The following is a 22516-nucleotide window of genomic DNA, read 5'->3' on the forward strand; positions in this document are numbered from 1 at the left end:
GTCTGAATACAACTATAATTGGAACAACTTCTTGGGAAGTTCCTTTGCTTATAAGAGAAATGGTTCAAGTATGATAGTGTACAATTGCTTAATTACTCTTTGTTTTCATTTTTTATGAAATGTTTCTCTCTGGCTTATGATGTTCTGATGTAACTTTACCATTGGTGTCTACACAAACACACACATATCCCTACTTCTTATCACATTTCTAAGATAATTTTTCCCCTGGAGGAAGATAAGACTTAAATGTTGAAAGAGGAGGAAACTTATGGGCTCTTTGCTAGAATTATAGAATATTTGTTGTGGAAGTGGCTTTAGAGAATATTTGTCTAAAACTTTCATTTTACAGATAATGACAATGAGACCCCAGCAGGCAAAGTTACATACCCAACGTTACCCAGCTAGATGGTCACTGAGGCAGGATTGGAATCTGTTTCTTCTGACTTCCAGGTTGAGATATGGTAGATTGATCAGAGGGAGCCAGCCTTAAAACAATTTGTGTTAAAGGTGCCACTTTGAAACCACGTTCCCTTGCTCCTGGTGACCTTCTGCTTCCTCCTGTTTCCTTATCAGTACTTTTGGTTGACATTTATAGCCCAGACTCTTCTGCACCTTTCACCTGCCTGCAGCCTGTCTTTTATCCTTCCCAACTCTACTCCAGTTCTTATGTGTACTGCTGCTTCTTCTTACTGGGCAAGTATTTTACAAACCTGCTCAAAATTCAAAGGGAGTCACCGAGAGAGGCATTATGTAATGCAAAAGACTAATGGTAAAAATTTAGACAGCAATGGAAGAGAGGTTTTTATTTGTTAATTACATTAAGTACACAATGTTGGTTGGAAGAGGGGAGAGCTTAGCTGGAGAGTGGTTCTCAGACTTTAAATAATAACTCTCTAGTCCACTGTGAACCACCAAACCATACAACCACCTTTGTATAAATTAAGCTTAAAAATCCATAGCAAAAATAAGAACTATGATTTAAAAGATTGCCCTTTAAGCCTGCAAAACAACTAACATTTTTTATAGTTCTTTACAGTTTACAAAGCACTTACACATTCATTTTCCTCTTTGGGCCTCAAACAACCATGTGAGCTCAGTAAGGCAATCTGTGTTGTCATCTAGAGGAAAAACAGAGGTTCAAAGTTAGAGAGACTTACCCAGGGTAGACTCAAATCTAAGTCTTCTAATTCTATAAATCCCAAGTTCCTATCATCTGGCCACTCTGTCTCCCAAAAAAAGGCCAACTGCAAACTCACAGTTTTAGAAATTGAGGAAATTGGACCAAATCTGTTTAGAAGGTATGATGGTTAATTTTATGTATCACCTGCAACAGGTCCAGGCTGCTGTGCAAGCTGCTCTGCTGCTTGGGCCACACGATCCCAGAAGGTTATATTGATATTTTAAGACACTATTTCCTGGATGCTGTGGCAGGTGAGGTCAGAACATGAGGCACAGATATGCACCATGGAGAGAACTTGGCTGGTTTGGGATGGTTCAAATACAACAGTAAACACTTGCTTACTTGCTCTTATTTTTATGAAATGCTTCTCTCTTGCATACATACAGACAGAGATTTTATTGATGAGAAATCTGATATCTGACAGTTATCTTCCTCATTTAAAACCCCAGTATGAGACTTCTCTCCCCACTCACAACACCTAAAAAGGCTTCCTTCTGCCCTGTTCATCATTGGGCCTGCAAGAGCAAAGAAGAACAAACATTCCCTTCAGGACAGCTCAGTCCTAAAGAAGAGAAGATGCTGGGCTACTCAAGGGCTGTTACTCTTTCCAAACTCAGATGTCGAGAGAGGAGCCAGGATTATTACATTTATGGAGCTCCCTCCACACAGGAGGAGACGACAGGAGTGGGAAGACACATTCCACCCTACTATAAGTTAGTGAAGATTTCAAGCGTTAATGTAGGTGAAACACTTAGGGTCTGGTCCAGAGTCAGTACTTGATCAATGCAAGCTCTTTTAATTAGAAATCCACAGACTTATTTCTGGTTCCAGCTCCTCCATTAACTGTATGATTCAAGGCAAGAAACCACATCTGTTTGGTTCACTGCTGAATGCCCAGAAGCAAGACTGGTGCCTTGCATAGCACCTGTAATAATAATAATAATAATATTATTATTATTATTATTATTATTTAATAAATTATCCTCTCTGAATTTGTTTCCTCACCCATAAAATGAGGAATTTGGTGTCTTGATGCCATTTAGATTTCTTCTTTGCTCTATTGATCTACTTCTATAATAGGAAGTTGCAGCAAATCTCATATACAGTTTTTTTTTTTTTTTAAAGATGAAAGGATTTTCTGCCAGCATTGGCATCTAGTCTTTGTATATTGAATTCCAATATTCTGAAAGGGCAATTCACTTAGAATAGCAACACATGTATAATTCTCTAATAACGTTAGGGTTAATTAATTTTGCTCTACCCCCCAAATATCCCAGTCAATAGTGCCAGCATTTTCTTTTATTCTTTATAATTTTTCAAAAAACTTTCATTTGGGGGTGATAAAAAGCTTAACTCTATTAGTAAAGCGTCTACAGCTATGCTACTATAAGGTCTTCTCACTTTAAAAGTTTAGGATTTTACGGAACAAATCCAATGTTGCCAAGCGTTCAGAAAATTGTTTTAGAAAATAGTCTCTTCCTTGCCCTCTGAGCCAAAACCAAAATGATCCTCCAATTGTTACCATATTAGAGATGAGAAAATAGGCTCGGGTAGTAATATGACCAGGGCACAAAGCCAATAAACGGCTGCACCTAGTTCTGAGCTTTTTAAGATGCCTTTGTATCTTATTACTTTCTTACCAAGCAATTGATACTTATAATCATGTGCCCCATTGTCCACTACACAGCTAGAGAGTTAACATGCTCCAGAAGAGAACATGCACAGAACATAGTAGAATTTCAAAATTTTCCATTAGAAAATATAAAACTCCTTATTTACATTTGCACAGATTTGTCAACAAAGACAAATATCATAAATCTAAAGTGAACAGCCTCGAAAGGCACAGTGAAAAATACCACAGTAGGTGAATGAATTCAGCAATTCCAAACACAAATGTTCTTCAAGACTCAGATCTCCTTTATGCCCTGCTGTTTCAGTTTGGAGTCTAAAAGACTATCTGTCTACTTTGTGTCTGACTTATTTTCCTGTCAGACAGGAACTGGAATTTGAACTTTGCTCTCCAAAAGCCAAAGGCCAACTAATTTAGAAGGAGACTCTCAAAATCAGTGATGGTTTCTTCTAGTTTCATTAGTTCTGTCCAAAGTGATTAAAGGATTTGATTCCCAGATAACCATGATCCTTACTGCTATTTTTACAAATCACATTAATTTCTATACTTAATTCTGATCACTTGTGGCATTCCTGAGGCAAGTCTGGATTCATGCAGCATTCCAACCCTGAGTGCCTTTTCAAGTTTCCAACAGAATCCTGTGCTGGTGAGTGATGATACCTTTATTGTACTAGCCCCAAGGTGTGGAAGTTGTTTCCTGTGGCCTAGACTCAGCCCAACCCCTCCACTTGTTGAAACATCTGCAAATATTTCGTTCATTTCAGAGGCATCTGACCACAGCTAGCCTCCCATCTGCATTGCTTCCTTTTTCCTGATTGCTCACGTAAGGCATCAATAACCTGGGAAGGCACTCAGCAAGAGAGAAACTGGGAGGGCCTAGGGATTAGAGTGAAGTCCATGGAGGATACTTCTTACGGGTTTTCTCTCATACTCATTCATTAATTGATTCATTCAATCATCACCATTTATTGGGTGGTACTAGGGCGATGCAAATATCAACAACAAGCAGTCTCTGTCATCAAACAGGAGACAATCTATTGCGTGCTACATTTATTGTCTCAAGTAGGGAATTATATTAATCAGCTTATAATAATAAACTATATTTACCAGGTGTCTTCTATCTGTAAAGTTCCACAATTGCTTTAATTCTTATCTTTGGTAGGTATAAGGTTTATAGAATCTTTCATCTGTTTCTCCACTTTGAAACTACATAAAGCTGAAAGCAATACTCTCTAAAGGATTTTGTAGATAATAATCATTAATTAATTTAAGAAATACCATAGGAATCTTTACTTGATAAGTGAAATGATAAATTGTGTAGTGCTGAGTAAACACATTCCTTCATATGTTGCATTTGCCTTAGTCCTATATGTTAAACTACAAAACTATCTGCTTAACTATTATTAGAAAGAGACTATATTTTAAAAGATGCTAATGCAGTTGGATCATTTTTATGCTCTTATATGATATTAATTCCATGTTTTAAAAATATATCTATCTTATGCACACATTTGCACGTTTTAGTAAGTTTATTATAATCAAATCATACAAAGATCTAATTAACTCATCCCCTGAGTTGTTGAGCAATAATTATACCTTCAGATCACCAGGAGATTTAAGGTGTATACAGGGTGGGGCCCATCCACCCAGGATTTCAAAACCACATGGTTCTTCAGGTCCTGTTGGGGCTTATCTATTTGCACGTCTCCCCTGCAGGAGTTTGGACTAATCAGGTCACTACATCTTGACTGCAGTCTCTACCACTCATTTTTTGCAACATGAATTAACATCAACAGACCACAGAGAAGTTAGCAACGGGAAAAGGAAAAGGCTTTAATACCAAGGCTGTCCTCAGGATTCAGCAGGACATACATCCTCTATCAAATCATCTGACATCAAATCCTACAAATAAGCTCAACCAAAAGGTTGAGCCATGTTGTCTGATGGTATCATGTTCTCTGGTTGCAATGCAGTACTGAGCAACCTGTTGTGAGTTGACAGGTCTTCCAGTTTGCTAAAACGGAAAAGGCAGGTTGTTGCTCCAGCATTGTTTCACTTTTGCTGCAGAACATTCACACAGCACCATGCCTTGGCTAGCCTTCATTGATCCAGATTTTTTTTTAAAATAAATTTATTTATTTTTGGCTGCGTTGGGTCTTCGTTGCTGCGCGTGGGCTTTCTCTAGTTGCGGTGAGTGGGGGCTACTCTTCGTTGCGGTACACGGGTTTCTCATTGTGGTGGCTTCCCTTGTTGGGAGCACGGACTCTAGACGTGCGGGCTTCAGTAGTTGTGGCGCTTGGGCTTAGTTGCTCCGCGGCATGTGGGATCTTCCCAGGCCAGGGCTCGATCCTGTGTCACCCTGCATTGGCAGGCGGATTCTTAACCACTGCGCCACCAGGGAAGTCCTCATTGATCTAGATATTAATTGGACATCCTGGAAGCTGACAGGGGCTAGTTCATTTCTCCTTCAGCCTTGGCTTCTCCCCATCCCCCAGTGCTCCCTGTCTTGTGACTCATAACAGAAAAGTGCTATTAAATACAGTATGAAAATACATGTCAAGGGGCAGATGGGAGCTAGGTGCCTGAGAACTCTGAAGAACAAAGAGAGCCCCTGCACCCTATGGTGCTTTGTTCAAATTTTTAAGAAGTCACCCCTTCCTCAGGTGGATGGCATATATCTTAGGGGGTGAAGCTAGGGGCTGGAGTTCAAAGCCTCCCCACCTCCTCTGCCAGGCACCATTATGCAGTTAACAAACCACAGAAGTGTATGGCGGCTGGGCAGAAAGGGTATGCAGAGCCTTACAATGATAGCAGAGGGCATTAAGAAAGATGTGGGCAACTTTGAAATGAAGAATAATGGAAGACAGGCAATACTGAGTGATTTCGTCTTACGATTTTCTAAATAGAAGAGGCTGATTAAGTATGGTATCTGCCTTCTGATTCAAGTTAAAACCACTTACCACTCTGTAGTGACTTCCTTTCCCTCTCAGGAGATATCTTCTAAAAGCTGAGATGAGGAGCTAATTTTACATTTACACAAAGATGTACGTACTGTATTACTATTCCTAAGGTGGTTTGCATTTAAATAGAGGCAAAAACATTTAAACATTAAGTAATCAATCAGTTTTGTCTGTTTACTGCTCTATCCCCAACATCTATAACAATGCCTGACACACAGTAGGTCCCTTAATATGTTGATTAAGTAAATCTCTAATCCTAGACTTTCAGTCACTGAGCATCAGGAAAATACACCAAGACGGTCTCTTGCTTTCAAGATTCCACAGATCAAATTAGAAAGTCATCAAAAATAAGTTTTCTTCTAGGCACTTCATAGGCCAGAGGTCTCAGCTCTCTTATAAAATACCATCACCACAAATACTACTCAAATATCAATTATTTAAAACTTCCATTGCAGGGAATTCCCTGGTGGTCCAGTGGTTAGGACTCTGTGGTTTCACTGCTGAGGGCCCGGGTTCTATCCCTGGTCTGGGAACTAGGATCCCACAAGCTACTCGGTGCAGCCAAAAATAAATAAATAAACATAAAACTTCCATTGCACTTCATGAGCTATTTGTCAACTGACAGTAAAACGTCTATAAACCAAATAGATTATGTAAGGATGCAGCCTCCCACACTGTAGTTCAGTACTTGATAGACAAAGTACAAACAAACAAAAATTGGTGGCACAGTTGTATTTAAACATTATTTTATACTTTTCTAATTTTATATATGGGCCGTCATAACTGCAGTGTATTATTTATAATATTTGAATGTATCACCTTCCTCCAAAGATCTCAAAGCACCTTTGGGGAGTAAGGAATAGTCCTCCCCACACCTCTGGTGAAGTAGGTATGCTGTAAGCATTATTTCCATCATACCAGGATCCCACATGAGTCAGTGGCAGGGCTGCATTACTCAAGACATTTTAGTTCACAGCTTTAACCATCAGAGGACTGCCTACATATTCATTCATTCACTCATTCTTTACTTCATTCAAAACATTCATTTGATGCAGTTTGCTAGGCACTTAGGTTCAAGTCCCTATTTCCTTACTGAACTTGCATCATACGAACACTGAAATCTGTTAAAAAAATTTTTCTCATAACAGATATTTAAAATTCAGAGCAGAGATTTTTCTGCATTTTGTGATTAATCCTATTTGTTTCATAGTGGCATACCTACCAGTGAGTCACATGTATCCTAAGGAAATGACTGAAATACAAAAAAATTTAAAGATATACCTCTCTTATGTTATGGATGTCAATCATGTGTCTATAACATAAAGCTTATTTTTATTTTTTATGTTTGCCTGGTGCAGCTAAATACTTGCGCTTTCTGTGTCTAATTATAAGTTTCTGCTGTGTGTTATAGCTGAGTTGGTACAAGATGTTCAAGACCATGAAAAGATGAATGTAATGGCTTCCTCGTGTCATGGTCAATTTTTTTTTTTCAGTTCATTTGTCCTTTTAAGTAATCATACTGTTTGTACCCTGACTCTCGCACTGAATTCACAATTATCCCTCTTGCCAAACCATGCCTCCAGACTTGACTGTGTAAATTGAATTTCATACACGCATATGCAAACCCTGTGCACCTCCTGTCGAACGAAGTAGTATAAGCAAATTAAAGGCACATTTTAACGACCTTTAAGTTCCGTGTTAGAGTGGTTTTTAGACAGTTACCTACTGGGCAAAGTATAAAACACCGATTCACAGAGGTCATTATCAGTGTGCGCCTCGCAAACGGGTTTGCTCATGGAATCCACCCCCTAACTGTGCACGTCGCCTTTTCTAGCCCCTGGAAGGGGCTGATTCACCCCCAGCTCCCTCTGCCAGAGCCGGCGCGGCCAAGCCGCCGGGTCAGGGCCGGCACGCCGCAGAGGCCGGAGTGCGTGACAGGCTGCACTTCCCAGCCCTGACGCTGTGGTAACTGACTGAGCTCATCGCCGCTCGTCACGACACGCGCAGCCTCGGCGGCACGCGGCGTAGCGTGAGAGGCGCTGGGGCCGTCGGCGTGCCCACCCTGGAGCCTTCGTGCAGACGTGCCTCGCCGCTCCTTGGAGACCAAGCCTGCTTGTCACCACGCCGCCGTTCTCAGGCTGCAGAAAGACGGACTCCGGACGTCAACAAATAACCTGACCTCCTAGGCGGTGGCCTTCGTTCTTTTCAGCCTCGGCCTTGTCCCTCACCGCCCCCTGACGCACAGCTGCCAACCCCCTCGGAGTGAGAAAGCTCCGGGTCAACGTGGTCAGTCGCCCGGCAACGCCACTAGCCTCACGTGCGCCCCGGGTTCCCGGCAGGCGGGGCTGCGGTGGGGCGATGGGGGAGGGGGGCGCGCGACCCCCTTCCCGGGCGTCCCTGTCCCGTGGCGCAACACCGGTAGGGCGCGAGGCTGCTGTGGCTCGCGACCGAGCTCCCGGGCAAGGCAGGCAGCGAACAAGCGCCGGGGCAGCTCAGGAAGCCGACAAGTGTCCGCGGGGCAAAACCGATTCCTCGCCCGCGTTCCCCTTCGCCCTCGTCCCGCCGCCCGTGCTGTTTGCTTTACAGCAGCGGAGCTGGGCACTTTTCGGCCTTAAAATGAGCGCATCAGCCGCTCGGGCTCAAGTCTGCGGCGGGGGCCGGGCGGAACCGGATTCTTCGCGGGCTTAGGCGGCCGGGTCGGCACGCGAGCCGGGCACTTGGCCGGCCAGGAAGCCCGGGTGAGCGCGGAAGCGGCGAGCGCAACCGGCGGGGGCGGGGCCGCGGGGTTGCGTGACCCGCCGCCCGGCGGCCGCACGCACTTCGTGCCGCGGTCCGCCCTCCCAGCCTCGCCGGCAGCAGCCGCCGCCGCCATCGCGGGGCAGGAGCACAGGTGCAGGAGGGCGGCGCCCGGTTTCCACTTTTACAACCGCAGCGGGGAGAGGAGTCACGCTATATTTCTGGGACGGGGAGTGAGTTCACCGGAGAGGACACGGCGTCTCCTTGTTATCGGAACCTGGGTAACATTCGGTAATAAAACCCGCTCAGACAGGATGTATTAAACGAACTGGGAACCAGAGCTGCTCTATCAATAAGCAGTCGTTCCGGGGAAACTTTCCAACGGAAGCTTTACATTAAGAGTCAGGGCACACAGGTGCGGTTCGTGTGACATGCTAACACAGGAAGGAATCAGAGCAAGGACGGTGGCTTTGGGACGCAAATTTTGTGCACTCTGCGCAGGAATTAGTAACAGAGTCGTGATGCTGTGCAAACTGTCATTCCTCCTAGAAGCGTTCTTGCCAGTGTTTTATTTTAAAAGAAGAGGTGCCTGATTTTAATGGCGTAGTAACTGGAGAGCCCTCTATTACATGTTGACTCAAGAGTCCCAAAGACATTAAAAAGAAAAAAAAGTGACTTCACAGGACGCCATAATCCAAGTTCATTCTCAAGATAATGTGCGGGAAAAATGTTTTTTTCACTCAGATATCTGTTTATATAATTCAAATATTTGTTGATTTGTAGATAAATCAAGTTTGGAGGGCAAAACAAAAATATTAACACCAAGACAGTTTAACACACAAAAACACTCCAGTTGTCTAAGCTCTCGAAATTCCACATTAACTTATTTTATTTATTTAAAGTTTGATTTGGTGGATCTATGCTTTATTTCCCTATTATTACCCTTGGGCCTGTGGTGCCTAGTTACACACACACTTTTACACAAGTAACACACCATTATATAAGAGGGGCTTCTCCGGGGTTAGGATACCTATCACAAACTCCCAGAAAGCTCTTTCAACAGACACATGTTCACCTCTCAATTTACCACATGTGGAAAGATAGCAAGATTCGCTGTTTAATTTTAAAATGTTCTCCCAGCTAACTCAGATTCTCACTTGTGTATGTACGAACGTTTATTTTATCTGCCTAGCACTCTTCCTGTCTTCTGGGACAGAACTGCCCCTTCTCCTCGGTTTCTGCTTCTGCCTTACTCTTCTAGACATGTAATTAGAAAGGGAGGTGTCATCATGTGTGGCCTTGCCTCCCTGGTCACCACAGTTGGTCAGGAGGCAGGTACCTGTCTCCTCCTGGCTTCAGTGATTTGGTCAAGGAATCGGTGTGTAATCAAGGTGTGCTAAACAGTCATTTCCTGGCATTTTTCTAACTGGAGGTTGGGAATAGAAGCCCCTTTTCCTCTTGGTGTCAAAACTGGACTGTCAGCCACCCCTGCCCTGCCACATGCAGAGACTGTAAAAGAGAAAGGAACCAACTTTCAGTAAGTGGTAGATTCAAAGGGCTGAGACTTTCCATGACTTCTTAGAGTTCCAGAGTTCTCAAAGCAGTCCTGTTTCCTGCTTTCTTGAAGCTTGGTTATTTAGCTCTTCTGTTGATTCTGTGAGGTACCTTGATATTCTAACAGAATATACATTGATAGTAATAATTAACAAAATGTATATTTAGAATGCTATGTAGAATACGTTTTAAAAATTTATAACACTATTTGTAACTTTTTTTTCATAGGAAAAAAGAATAGAATTCACTGGGACATTCATCACCAGTAAACTACATCATCATTTTAAACAGATGCACAATCTTCTTGTTTGATAAGTCAATTTATTTCATTTTGGTATTTCAGATTTTTAAACATTATAAACAAGACTGTGATGAACACTAAATATATGTGCGAATAACAAAGAACTCTCCCAGAAGCTTCCAGCAGCCTTCTCTTGGAGAACTGGGTCATAGGCCCATTCCTGATTTAAATAACTGGTAAAGGGGAAGTGGCCAGTAGAACTGACCTAATCTGAGCTCATTCCTGGAGTTGGGCTGATTCACGTGTGCTTAGGGATGGAGGGAGGGGAGGGGAGGGTGATGAGGTCTGGATTCCTGAACAAAAGGAAGAAGGGGGAATTAGGTGTCCACTATAATAGTTTTGAACATTTCAAGGTGTTTAAAACATAATGTATTAAAATACATTAATTTTTTCACCCTAAAAGCAGTGTATAAGAGTGCTAGTTGCTCTACACCCTTGCAAACCAGGGCTACTATCATTACTTTAATCTTTTTTCACCTGTTTGATAGGGAGTTCCCTGATGGTCCAGTGGTTAGGACTCTGCGCTTCCATTGCACGGGGCACAGGTTCCGGGAACTAAGATCCTGCATGGTGCAGCCAAAAAAAAAAAAAAAAAAAAAATCAGCTGTTTGATAGATCTGATAATAATGTTTGATTTTAGTTCATAAGAAAATATCTTTAAGATGATTCACAACTCCTTATTTAATGGTATTAAAATATTCTATTAATAGAGATATAACAAAATGACAGGAAAATTGCCCTAATTCGATTCTTATAAATTCCATAGCTACCTAAAATTATAGGTACAGAATCATGAACTTCATCTCTACAAAAGTAGAATGAAATCACTTCTGCCAATCACTTATCAAAACAAATGTTAGGCTCTTAGATGCTTCATTAGAATCTTATGGAAATCTCAGAAACAAGTAATAATTTCATTAAACAAGCAAGTTCTTTAAAAAGTTGTTTTTTAAATGCATAAGGCAGTTGTCTATGTTCAGTCTTTGAATTCATTAACATTTGTTATAGGCTAGATACTGGATGCTAAGGTTTAAAGAACTATCAGTGCCATATTTTTGAGCATCAAATGCATTATAAGAGTTTTAAGTCACTACCGTTAGAGCTTTATTCTTTTTGTGCTTTTAAATATATTCATGAAAATAAATAAGTCCTAGGGATGTAATGTTCAGCATCTTGCTGTATTGTATATTTGAAAGATGCTAAGAGAGTAGATCTTAAAAGCTCTCATCACAAGAAGAAAAATTTGTATGTGTGGTGATGGATGTTAACTAGACTTGTGATTATTTTACAATATAAACAAACATTGAATCATTCTGCTGGATACCTGGAAGTGATATAATGTTATATGTCCGTTATATCTCAATTAAAAATAAACATATTCATTTGACAAATATTAAACTATATTTGGCACACAGTACATTTTTGGGTAAAGCTCTTACCAGTAGTGAACAGGCTACAAAAGAATACATTTATGATCATCAAAGGTTTCACTGTTGAGCTTGACTTTTAATATTTGAAAGTAGATGTTTATTGCTTTAAGGCCTAACTTGTCTCATTGGAAATTTTGTTCAATAATCATATTCTCAGGGCTAAAAAGAGTTCAGTACACAATTTATTTCTGCACAGATGACAAAACATTTGAACTCCTAGAGAGAAGCGCTATTTAAACATTGTGACCTTCATTTTATTAGGTACTCTAGTTTACACTGCACATGTGATGGATTCAAAAATATAGAGTCTAAACCCACAAATAGTATTTTGTGTTCAAGCCACCTCTAGACCAGAGTTATTTGGGGTTCAAAGTAGACAAAGCAGTTTTACAAAGGAGTCTTAACTATTGATTAGCAGTTAAAAAAAAACAAAAGAAAATCCTATCCACATTTTGGTGGGAATAAAATGTGCTAAGTACAAAAAGCAGGTGGTCACTTGTAGCTGACTTTTTTTTTTTTAAATGAAGCTGTATGGGAAAAGTTATGAAAAAAGTAAGTATAACACAAAGTTACATTTCCAGAATTAAATACTTCTTGGGTATTTACATGTGACATCCATAGCAGGCTGAGGCCCCGTGGGTACTGGCTGGCTGGCAGAGTCAGCTAACCCAATACAGGAGTCACAGGTGCTTCTGCTTACACTCATATTTGGTCCAAGTATACTTTAGTGCTCAAGTGTTGGGTCATGCCCTTGGCCACTTCCATCATTTGAGTGAGAGTAAACAATAAATAGGATCTGACTGAGTTATGTTTGGAAGGATTCTCCATAAATGAGACATTGTGTATGAAATGCCAGGAATGAGCCCAGTAAATGTTAGCTTTTAAAAAATTCTGCACTTGCATCGGATGGAACCCAGAAATAGCTGTGAAAGCCATTGTTGCTTCCAATCTGGGAAGCCCGTCTGCAACAATTTTTTTCAAACTTTTGAGGATCTCAGTGTTGTGTTGTACTGTGTTCTGATTCACAGGATAAAAATAAAGTTGGGCTAACTGTAATTTTGTCATGCTCCCTTTGTACAGTTTTGAGCTCACTTTAAAATAAGCAATCTTGGGTAGACTTCCTGGTCTTTGTATCAGACTTGCAGACAAAGTACCTATTCTCCCAAATGCTCTTCATGTGGGGACAGGGAGAGGAGAGGAGGGGGCATAATATTACTTACCAGAATGAATGGGATGAATGACAATGCCTTGCTGGATAAATATCTTAGGTAAATTCAAATTCATAACAGAAGCATAGACGCTGTGTTCTCACAAATGTTAATGCTACAACACATAGGTGTGCGGACCACGTGGAAAGCCCTAGTTTATCACTTTACAGAGACTCTACTTCCAAAACTAGGGAGTATTTTTTTTTTTTTTCCTCTCGGGGTCATTGACCCACAGGAGAAAAATCATAATAAAGGGTCACAGAAGAGGTTAAAAGGAACTCAATTTGGTTCTCACTGATTATTTTTAAAAGTCACAGTAAAAAGTGAAACTTACCTAATTTAAAATTTGAGGATAAAACAAAACTTCATTCAGTATGTCCAATGATGGAAATGCTTTAAATTCTACTTCAGTTCCAGTATGGCCAGTAATGGGGTGGGGAAAAGGACTAGAAAAACAAAAGGGACAAGGAAAAAAAACCTGGAGAGGTAAAGGGAGAGACTGAGACCAACCAAGAGTCAAGAAAAAACACACACCAACAATGGGAAGAGGCTTTTTGGATTACTTTTTTTTTTTTTTTTAACTTTTTTAAAAACCTGTTTTGTAAAACCCTGTTACAACTCTTCATCTTCATCTTTTTTTTTTTTTCCTTCCAGGCAAGGCTTTACTGGGAATCCTGCTGCAGCACTAGGGAGCGAAAACAAGTAACAGGTTCTCTTGCTTGCTCCCTGCGGGGGTGGAGTGGAGGGGGTGTGGGGGGCGAGCTGGTTCCTTATATGGAGTGAGGGTAGGGGTGGGTCTGTGGTGTTCAGGAATACAACTTTTCATTGCTACTCTTCTAACAAGGTCTGTTCTTCACAATTTATCAACTCTGTTTATCCTGTAAATTCTTACTGGGTCTACCAGTGTTCAACAGAACTTTCTTTGATGATGAAAATGTTCTATATATGTGCTGTCTCTTGTGGTAGCAACATGTGACTACTGAGGACTTGAAATGTGGCTAGTGCAATAAAGGAATGGAATTCCAAATTTTATTTCATTTTAACCAAATTAAGTAGTCACAAGTGCCTATCTTATTGGACAGTGTGAAAGTCTAAGGGACATTTACAGTGGAAGGAAAATCGGTCTCATTGTCACTGTAGAGATGAATAAGCACAGGTGAAATGAGACCAATGAATTACAGCCTTGCAGCTGGATCTTCTCATCCTTAAAGTGTTTCCTTATGTACAAAGTACTCAATAAATATTATTAATGCTAATAATCATACAATAGCCAAACTAGCTCGGAAGAGTGATCTTGCTTTAGGTATGCAATTCCTGTTCCAGATAAAGCACCCCATGGATGTGGATGCTAAACCCCCTAACCTAAACCCCCATTGTTACAAAATGAGAACAGTCCTACTTCATTGTCCCTCAAAGAAACATGCTGAGGATGAAAAGCTCTGAAAGTTCTTTGCATTTCTCATAAACATGCTGTACTTGACCACTTCATTGGCTGACCTCTGCTTCCCTTAATCCTCTCTTCCATCCTCTAATTATTGCTTATCTTTTTCAAATGAAGAAAGATGCTCTCTTTTAGGGAGTGGAAACAGAAAGTCACTGGTAGGCGTTGGGGCAAAAATATCAATCAGGTTAAGTGTATTTTGTATTTTTTTTGTATTTACTCAACCTTATTTCATTCAATAGTAGTAAGTCTCGTAACCGGCTAGCAAGCTGCGAATGTTCTATTTCTTGGAAGAGCTGCATTTCGGACCTCATAAAATCCTCAAAGGACAGATCTGGACTATGAACGAGTTCCCTGCATGGATTCAGTCACTGAGCATCACCCCAGCCTGGTATGCAGTTGCTTATTACGTAGTAGGTCATCCATAAACACTTTCATTTGAACGACGAAAGGAAAGTAAGTCACGTGTAAGGGTGGGCAGCCTTCTATAAATTGTGGACTAGCGGGTCTCAAGATATCTTTTGAACTAAGCCCTTCATCTTGACTACTTTTGGACTAGTATGAAAATTTTACTAACACCTTCCCAATTAACTTGCCCTCCCTGCAATGACTGAGACCAGAGCTTCCCTTTATACCCATGGCCTCTACAGGCATCTCTCTTCTTTCTGCTCAAGAACAATAATTGCCCACTGCTGCGTCCGCCACAAGGACTCTGGGGCCTGACGTGAGAGGTAGACGGACTTTGGCCTCCACCTCAACCAGCGTCTCTCCAACCCGCCGCATGGCTGGGAACGTCTCCCTCCATCCCAGCAGTCGCCCCCACGACTCCAGCCCGCCCTCCCCTGCCTCGCCCTTCTCACCCATTGCCTCCCTCTCACAGCCCCCAGCGTAAGCCCAGCCCTTTCTCCGAGCCCCGCCACGAGATTTCCCGTTTCCGCGCAGCACTCGGGACCCCGGGCGGCGCCCGGGAGCCCCGCTTCTGCGTTGGGGAGCGGCGTGGGCGTGACGTCATCGCGCCCTGACGTCAGGCCGACGTGCAGCACGGTCTCCTGGGAGACCGGGAAAGCCCTTTCGTACCCGGCAGAATTGAAGTCTAGGTGAGAGACAATGGAAGGCTTCCTTGAGCCCTGGGATGACCCGGTTCCCGGGAGCAGTTCCGGAGCGGAGGCGTGCTGGCACCCGGGGAGAGGGCCGGAAAGCCGAGGCGTGGTCTCGCGCCCAGGGGATGGGCCCGGCGCCTACCCTCTGACCCCAGCTGCAGCCCCTGTCGTGTCTCCGCAAGCCCGCCGGGCCCGACGCCCTCTTCTCCCCGCGAGTGCGCGGCTCGGCCTCACCCTGCACTCTCCTCCTCCTCCTCCTCCTCCTCCTTCTCCTCTAACTGCCACCGCAGGTCCCGATGGAACGGGGTTAGAAAGGGACAGATTTCAAAACGCTTGCAGCCGTTTTGGCTGGACTTGCAGTTGGTTTCTGTTTGGAAAATCCCGCCGCTTTAGAAAGTCTTAGGACGTGAACTTCCGCTTCACCTGACCCTGACCTACTCATCTGTGGGTGATTCACACCAAGGGAATAGTTCTTTAGGGAAGGGCCTGAGAGCTGAACGTGAGTTAATGGCCCAACGTGACACTGGTGTCAGGAAGGCAATCGGGGACGTGTCTGTATTTTTGACATCTGCCTCGTGATCCTGTCAGAGAGGACGTTCACAAATACCTAACGCGGCTGCTGCCGGTTATCACCTTACCTCCTGTCTAAGGGCAGTCTACAAAGTGTGTAATGTGAGAGAATAAAAGAGTCTCTTTTGATAAAAAACGCAAAACAATGCAAGAGTAAATTAAAAATTTCCCTCTTGCCTAAAGGGAAAGAGACCTCTCCTCTCCCTTTCTTGGGAAACCTCTTATTTGTGAGGGCTTCCTCTATTCCTTTAATATGTATGCACATATTTTAAAGACCCAGAATGTTCTTCTGGAGCACCTGGGAGCCATTTCTTTAAAATGTAAACATCAAGGAAGATAAGGCCCCTATCTCCATATTACCTTGAGAGTTTCGTACTTCTAGTAACCACCTGCTTTGTCATAGAGATATGTATTCCTTAGAACAAACGCTCTTAGCTAGCACAGGTGGCTACTTCAATTACCAGTTGAATTTAAAACAAACTATGAAAGAGAGTATAACAAGCTGTGTTGAGGACAAGTTATCATTTATCTTGAGAACATTGTATGTAATGGAGTGTGGCTGTATAAAAAGAGTGGGATTTCCTTCTGTCTTTGTAATCTCATTAGCAGATTAGCTGTGCTGTGCATCACAGTCTAGTTAAATGCTTATTCAGTAATAAAATTGTTTTCTCTCTGCATCATGGAGAGATTTTCTGGATTGGCAGGATATTTTATTTTTAATTTTTCCTCAATAATCAGACCCACCAATTTTTCCCACTCTGTATAGTAAGGCCACAAAATTGGAATAGATTTAGAATAACGATACTGTTCTACTATACCTTGTTTATAGTGTCTCTAGATCCATGCTCTCAAATGAATTTATGCATGAAATTTAAAAAGGAGATTTAGTTGGTAATTTTAGGAAAAATTCTGCTCCCAATAGAGTTTAATTAAGATGATGCCATCTTATTTTACCGATGGTGAGCCCATTGTAAAATGGCAGAAATGAGAATAATGAGCTTTCTGTGAGGAATGAGCTCTTGCCACATCACCATGACAGTCTGCCAAACATCAGATGATTATGTACTTGGCCATGTGGGCCTATGTTAACTACATCAGTTAACTTTACCCCCCATCCCCGCACGCAGAAACACATTATGTTGATGTCAGAAGACAGCCCACTAGCTATTTGTTTTAAACAGCAGCTCATTAAAACGTGGAACTCTGTGCTACCACAGGGGATGGGAAATCCTCTCTTCCACCAATACTTGCACAATTAAAAAAAATACTGCCTGTACAGGAATTTTTGTCAACTACAATTTTCCTGGCACCTTGCTATGTTGCTGGGGTTACTGTCTCTGATAGAGTACTATGCCTCTTCAGTCTCTCTTTGTCAAAATCTTGTCCTGATCAAAAGTAAACCACCTCAGGCAGCCTTCACTAGTTCCCTACTCCCATGAGAAAGATAAGACATTTTTTTTCCTGAACTTCTAGATTGTTCCTTGTCTACAACTCCTGGCCCTCAGGCCTTCTTTCCTGCTATGGAATTGTGCCTGTATCATCTTACTCTGCTGTCCCCCTTCACTACTCCTCTGTCTCTCTCTCTCTCTCTCTTTCTATATATACATATCTCTCACTCCTGAAACTGGACTGTCTATTCTTTCTCCATATTTGGGAAAGATTTACAAAAAAGAACCCAAAGTGCCCCTTCATTCATCTTGTGTGGTTTTATGAAAGTAGTGATAGAGTTTTGTCTTGAATTGTTTTATTAGAAAATGAAAATCTACTAAAAGTAAAACATCTGCATAAAAATTATATAAATGTCCATCTGTGGTAAAATTGGCACTTGGCTTCTCATGCTTTGTTGACTCTTCTGTTCAATGCCTGCATATCATACTTAACCTGGTAACTCTAAATATCCTTTTCTGTACTTCATCATTCAAACCAGCATTCATGTCACAATTGCTTTTCTTATCTGCTGAACTAAAATACTCTATTTAGATATTTTTTCTAGCAGCTTTTCAGAAAAAAAAAACTTTCTTTTAAATGAAATAAATCGATCTGTTTACAATTTTGTTATCCTTATTCTGTATGTGCAAAGCAAATAACTAGTAGTAAACCACCACAGAAGTTACAGTTAGACTGTAAAGTTCCAAAGAGAGAAAGTATTCTCTCTAATCCAGTAGTCTCTCTCGAGATCTTTCCTGTTCTATTGGCCTCGTAACTAACTGAAAAAAACCCATTTGTACCTTTGAACATTGAGTTGATGAAACAAACATCTGTTGAAACAGTTATCACCCTTGATCCCCAAATACTCCTAGGAATTTATTTCTTTTAATTTGAATTTTCTTCACATTGTTTTAATTCTGACTATCACCATCAATGTTTTTAGATTATTTTACTTCAGAGCTCCCTCAGTATATCCTGAGAATTACGGGTCGTCACATTCCCATGCATGCATTACCTGAAGAAATCCAAAAGGTATGATATTATGTTATTACAGCACAACATTAGGAGCATTTTAACAGATAATTCTAAAACATGGGAGACTGAATTCAGAGGTTTTATATTTATTTTAGCCAGAGGATCTGCAGTGAATTGGTGGGGTAGGGAAGGGAGTAATTGTAATGGTCAAAACTGTAGAATTCAGTGCAAAGAATGTTCGACCTGTGAAAGAAGACAGGTATATAATTCCGGCATGGTATTTGACCAGGTGTTTGTGGAGCTCTTGTGAAAAGAGGGCTCCAGCAATGGCCAAATACTATATTTAGATATTTTTCTAGCAGCTTTTCAGAAAACAAACAAACAAAAAAAAACTAATTAAAAAAAAAAAAAACCAACGGACATAAATGGGTCTGTTTAAAATTTTAAGTGATATTTATTCTATATTTGCAAAACAAATAATTAGTAGTAAACCACTACAGAAATTATAATTAGTTTGTAACTTTTTATGATGCAAAAATTTTAAGTGTGTCTCTCTATAAGGGTCTGTTTCAGTTTCACCTTAATTCTTATTTTACCATGTTTTAAGGCCTTACATAGATATCAACTCATTTAATCTGGTTAACAATCAATTCTTTTTCACCGTTGCTATGCCACTTTCCTCCCTGTTAATTTATAGCTGTCCTCAGGCAAAAGCATTTCTCCCATGTTTAGTTTGGCAATGCATACATTGCTAACAGCATAATTAAAAATATATCTCTTTGAAACTGATTGACAAATTATGAATTAAAACCTCAAACCTTAACTGTCATTAATCATTCAGTTTTTAAAGTAAATCTATAGTCAGCTCTTAATTAATCACCAGTCGTTAGTTTTTAATTAAAAATTGCAGTCAGCTCTCAGATATGCTTTTATCCTTTGTGCATGTTGTTTTGGGCTGCCTGTTAACATTAATCATGCCATTGATTTAACTTGATGCTTACTTCTACTGCATGTCCTTTAGATTTATGTAAATGGCAATCTAGCAGGAACTGGAAGGGAAGTCCAGTTACCAGAAAAGACCTTTTAAACCATTGCATTTAATTTGCTTCACCTTTTAAGTATGAGAGAGTAAGCACAGAGGGAACTCAGCTCTGCTATGCTTACCTGAGAAATGGTGCCTAGATGTGTTTGAAGACATGGAGTGTCCTATCTCTCCCTCAACTGAGTTACTTCCGTGTACTAGCCTGGTGTGGTAGAGATTAAAAGAAACAAAACAAAACAATCTGCAAGAAACAATACCCATACTCAGATACCAGTCATCTGTCAGGAAGCAGATATATAATGACATGAAAAAAAAAAAAACCCTTTAAAAGATACTGTTTGATTTAAATGTCACATAAGATAGTATCTTCTCTGAAAATGGAGAAGGTGGGGAGAGGAATCCCTGAGTATTAGGATGGTCAAGGGAGGATCTTTATGCAGGAGATAGAACTGGAATTGGCCCTTGAAAGCTAAATATTTCTAGAGACAGACAGGGAATAGGGCATTCTGGGCCTAGAGAACAAAAGCTTACTGGTGAGAAGAAACTGGCCAGGTTAGAGAATGTTTAACAACATAAGTGTTTCAAATGCGTGAAAGAGTATATATTTATTTTAACAGAGGTTTTATGACTTGAAGAATGCGTTTTTTTTTTAATGTTTAAGTAAATTGTTTAAAAATGCTAAAACCAAGCATTTTATAAATATGGTTATATTCTTAAAGCTCGAATGGCAGGCAGCTGTCCATATAGTGCAGAGAGGTGAGGAGGCCAGGAGCAGCTCAGTTGCCTAAGGTCCTGGACAAGTGAGCTGATAGTAGCCCTTGGCCTGCTAAATGTTTAGAGTATAAAGTGCCGCTTTGCACTTTTTCAGACCTAAGTTAGATACATTTGTACAACAAATATTTATCAAGTGCCTATAATGTGCCAGACACTGTTTTGGGTACTTGATGATAAAGCAACCAAAAATATGTACATGCATCCCACAGCCTATTAAAGCTTGGTCTGAGCATGTCAGTTACTTGTTTTCCATAACTTCTTACCTATATTTGATTCCTCTAGATTGTCCGTAATGTAACTGGTTAAATTGTCTAGTGATCAGCCAGTATATCTATTTAGTCAGCTTGCGTACATCATTCTATACACAATCATGTTAGATAGATATATAGCTTATAATAGTAATAGGAGTACTTCAGGTTACAACCATTTCATTATTATTATTATTATTTTTAAAATTTATTTATTTTTGGCTGCGTTGGGTCTTCATTGCCGCGCACGAGATTTCTCTAGTTGTGGCGAGCGGGGGCTACTCTTTTTTTTTTTTTTTAAACACATTTTCTAACCATTTCTTTTTTTTTTTTAATTAATTAATTAATTAATTAATTTATAGCTGTGCTGGGTCTTCGTTTCTGTGCGAGGGCTTTCTCTAGTTGCGGCAAGTGGGGGCCACTCTTCATCGCGGTGCACAGGCCTCTCATTATCGCGGCCTCTCTTGTTGCGGAGCACAGGCTCCAGACGTGCAGGCTCGGTAGTTGTGGCTCACGGGCCTAGTTGCTCCGCGGCATGTGGGATCTTCCCAGACCAGGGCTCGAACCCGTGTCCCCTGCATTGGCAGGCAGACTCTCAACCACTGCGCCACCAGGGAAGCCCGGGGGCTACTCTTCATTGCGGTGTGCAGGCTTCTCATTGCAGTGGCTTCTCTTGCTGTGGAGCACGGGCTCTAGGTGCGTGGGCTTCAGTAGTTGTGGCTCACGGGCTCAGTAGTTGTGGCTTGCAGGCTCTAGAGCGTAGGCTCAGTAGTTGTGGCGCATGGGCTTAGTTGCTCCACGGCATGTGGGATCTTCCCGGACCAGGGCTTGAACCCGTGTCCCCTGCATTGGCAAGTGGATTCTTAACCACTGCGCCACCAGGGAAGTCCCTATTTCATTATTAAGATAAAACAAATCTTTGTGTTTAATAATGGCTTGGAAATTGTGCTACAGTTCTTTATTGGATAGAAAAAGACATGAGGTGGGTGGATCAGTGTACAGTGACAGAGAGGTCTTTCAAAGGCTTTTTTTTTTTTCTTGTTCTTTTGTTAACTTTTTATGTTAGTTTTTATGCTGGCTATTCTTTCTAGAGAAGGCCCTGCTGTGTTTCCTTTTTTTCTGTGTGTAGTCAAGGAAGGTTAGTGTAGAAATCAAGGAAGGGAAGGTAAGGGGAGTGTTTCCTCTTTCTTTCTTTCTTTCTGTACTTTTGCTGTATGATATGGAAATGGGATGGTTGATGAAAGATATGTGATAAAGGAAATGAAAATGGCTGTACTACACTGTACTGCTAATAGTAAAATAGGTAGCAGTAGAAAGAGTTGCAAGAAAAAGTAAATGTGTGTGTGTGGGGCGGGGGGAGATGGCCACCAAAGGAAAAGTGTGGAGAAGAATGCTGATGATAATAAGCTCTAGTTAGAGAGTCTGTTGCCTGATTAGAAAGCGAAGATTGTTAAATCATGCCCCCCCCACCCCTTCCTGCCTGGTCTCATCTTAGGGAATCTTAGGGAAGAAAGAATAAGATAATCTTTTGACTATCACTCCCTAATCTTTTTGCTTTTTATCGCAATTTTTGATTGAGCATAAAACATGTTTCAGGTTCCCATTTCCCCAACTGGCAGAAAATGTAAAACAGGCCCATGGGCTGGACGGCAAGACCATACTTATCCCCTTTGCTGCTAGACTCCACAGCTTACTTCTATATGTACTTAGATCATATCTGTAAATCTACTCTCTAGACTGAGCTGACTCCTACCTGTCTCTGACCTCCGATAAGCAGTAGCTTTGCTAGAATTTTCATCTAGCATTCTGAAAGCAGAATGTACCTGTAATGATAGTATGGTTCTGTGTTTGGGGTTTTATTGCCACAGTTTAAAACTAAAACAGCATTTATAGATCAGCAAAGTAATAATTCTATATCTCTTCCGCTCTTGAATGTCCA

At 41.1% G+C, this 22516-nt stretch overlaps 1 protein-coding gene and 1 long non-coding RNA gene across 2 annotated transcripts in view; one reads left to right on the top strand and one right to left on the bottom strand.

Annotated features, from left to right (window-relative positions):
- Nucleotides 1-8589: 8589 nt before the first annotated feature.
- The window catches only part of LEKR1 (leucine, glutamate and lysine rich 1), a 262025-nt gene continuing 248098 nt past the window's right edge, over nt 8590-22516 (top strand). The window contains exons 1-5 of the mRNA XM_068546148.1: nt 8590-9222; nt 10289-10537; nt 13654-13708; nt 14683-14831; nt 18482-18570. Coding sequence (XP_068402249.1) covers nt 18541-18570 — 30 coding nt within the window. The 5' untranslated portion in view covers nt 8590-9222; nt 10289-10537; nt 13654-13708; nt 14683-14831; nt 18482-18540. The remainder of the gene's footprint in view (nt 9223-10288; nt 10538-13653; nt 13709-14682; nt 14832-18481; nt 18571-22516) is intronic.
- On the bottom strand, nt 10378-13432 carry LOC137766234 (uncharacterized). The gene is made up of 3 exons (XR_011074280.1): nt 13334-13432; nt 10839-10924; nt 10378-10654 (listed from the first exon to the last, which is right to left on the bottom strand). It is a non-coding gene; the product is annotated as an uncharacterized lncRNA (long non-coding RNA).

The sequence above is a fragment of the Eschrichtius robustus genome, chromosome 6 (genome assembly GCF_028021215.1).
Source record: "Eschrichtius robustus isolate mEscRob2 chromosome 6, mEscRob2.pri, whole genome shotgun sequence".
In the NCBI taxonomy this organism is placed as follows: domain Eukaryota; kingdom Metazoa; phylum Chordata; class Mammalia; order Artiodactyla; family Eschrichtiidae; genus Eschrichtius; species Eschrichtius robustus.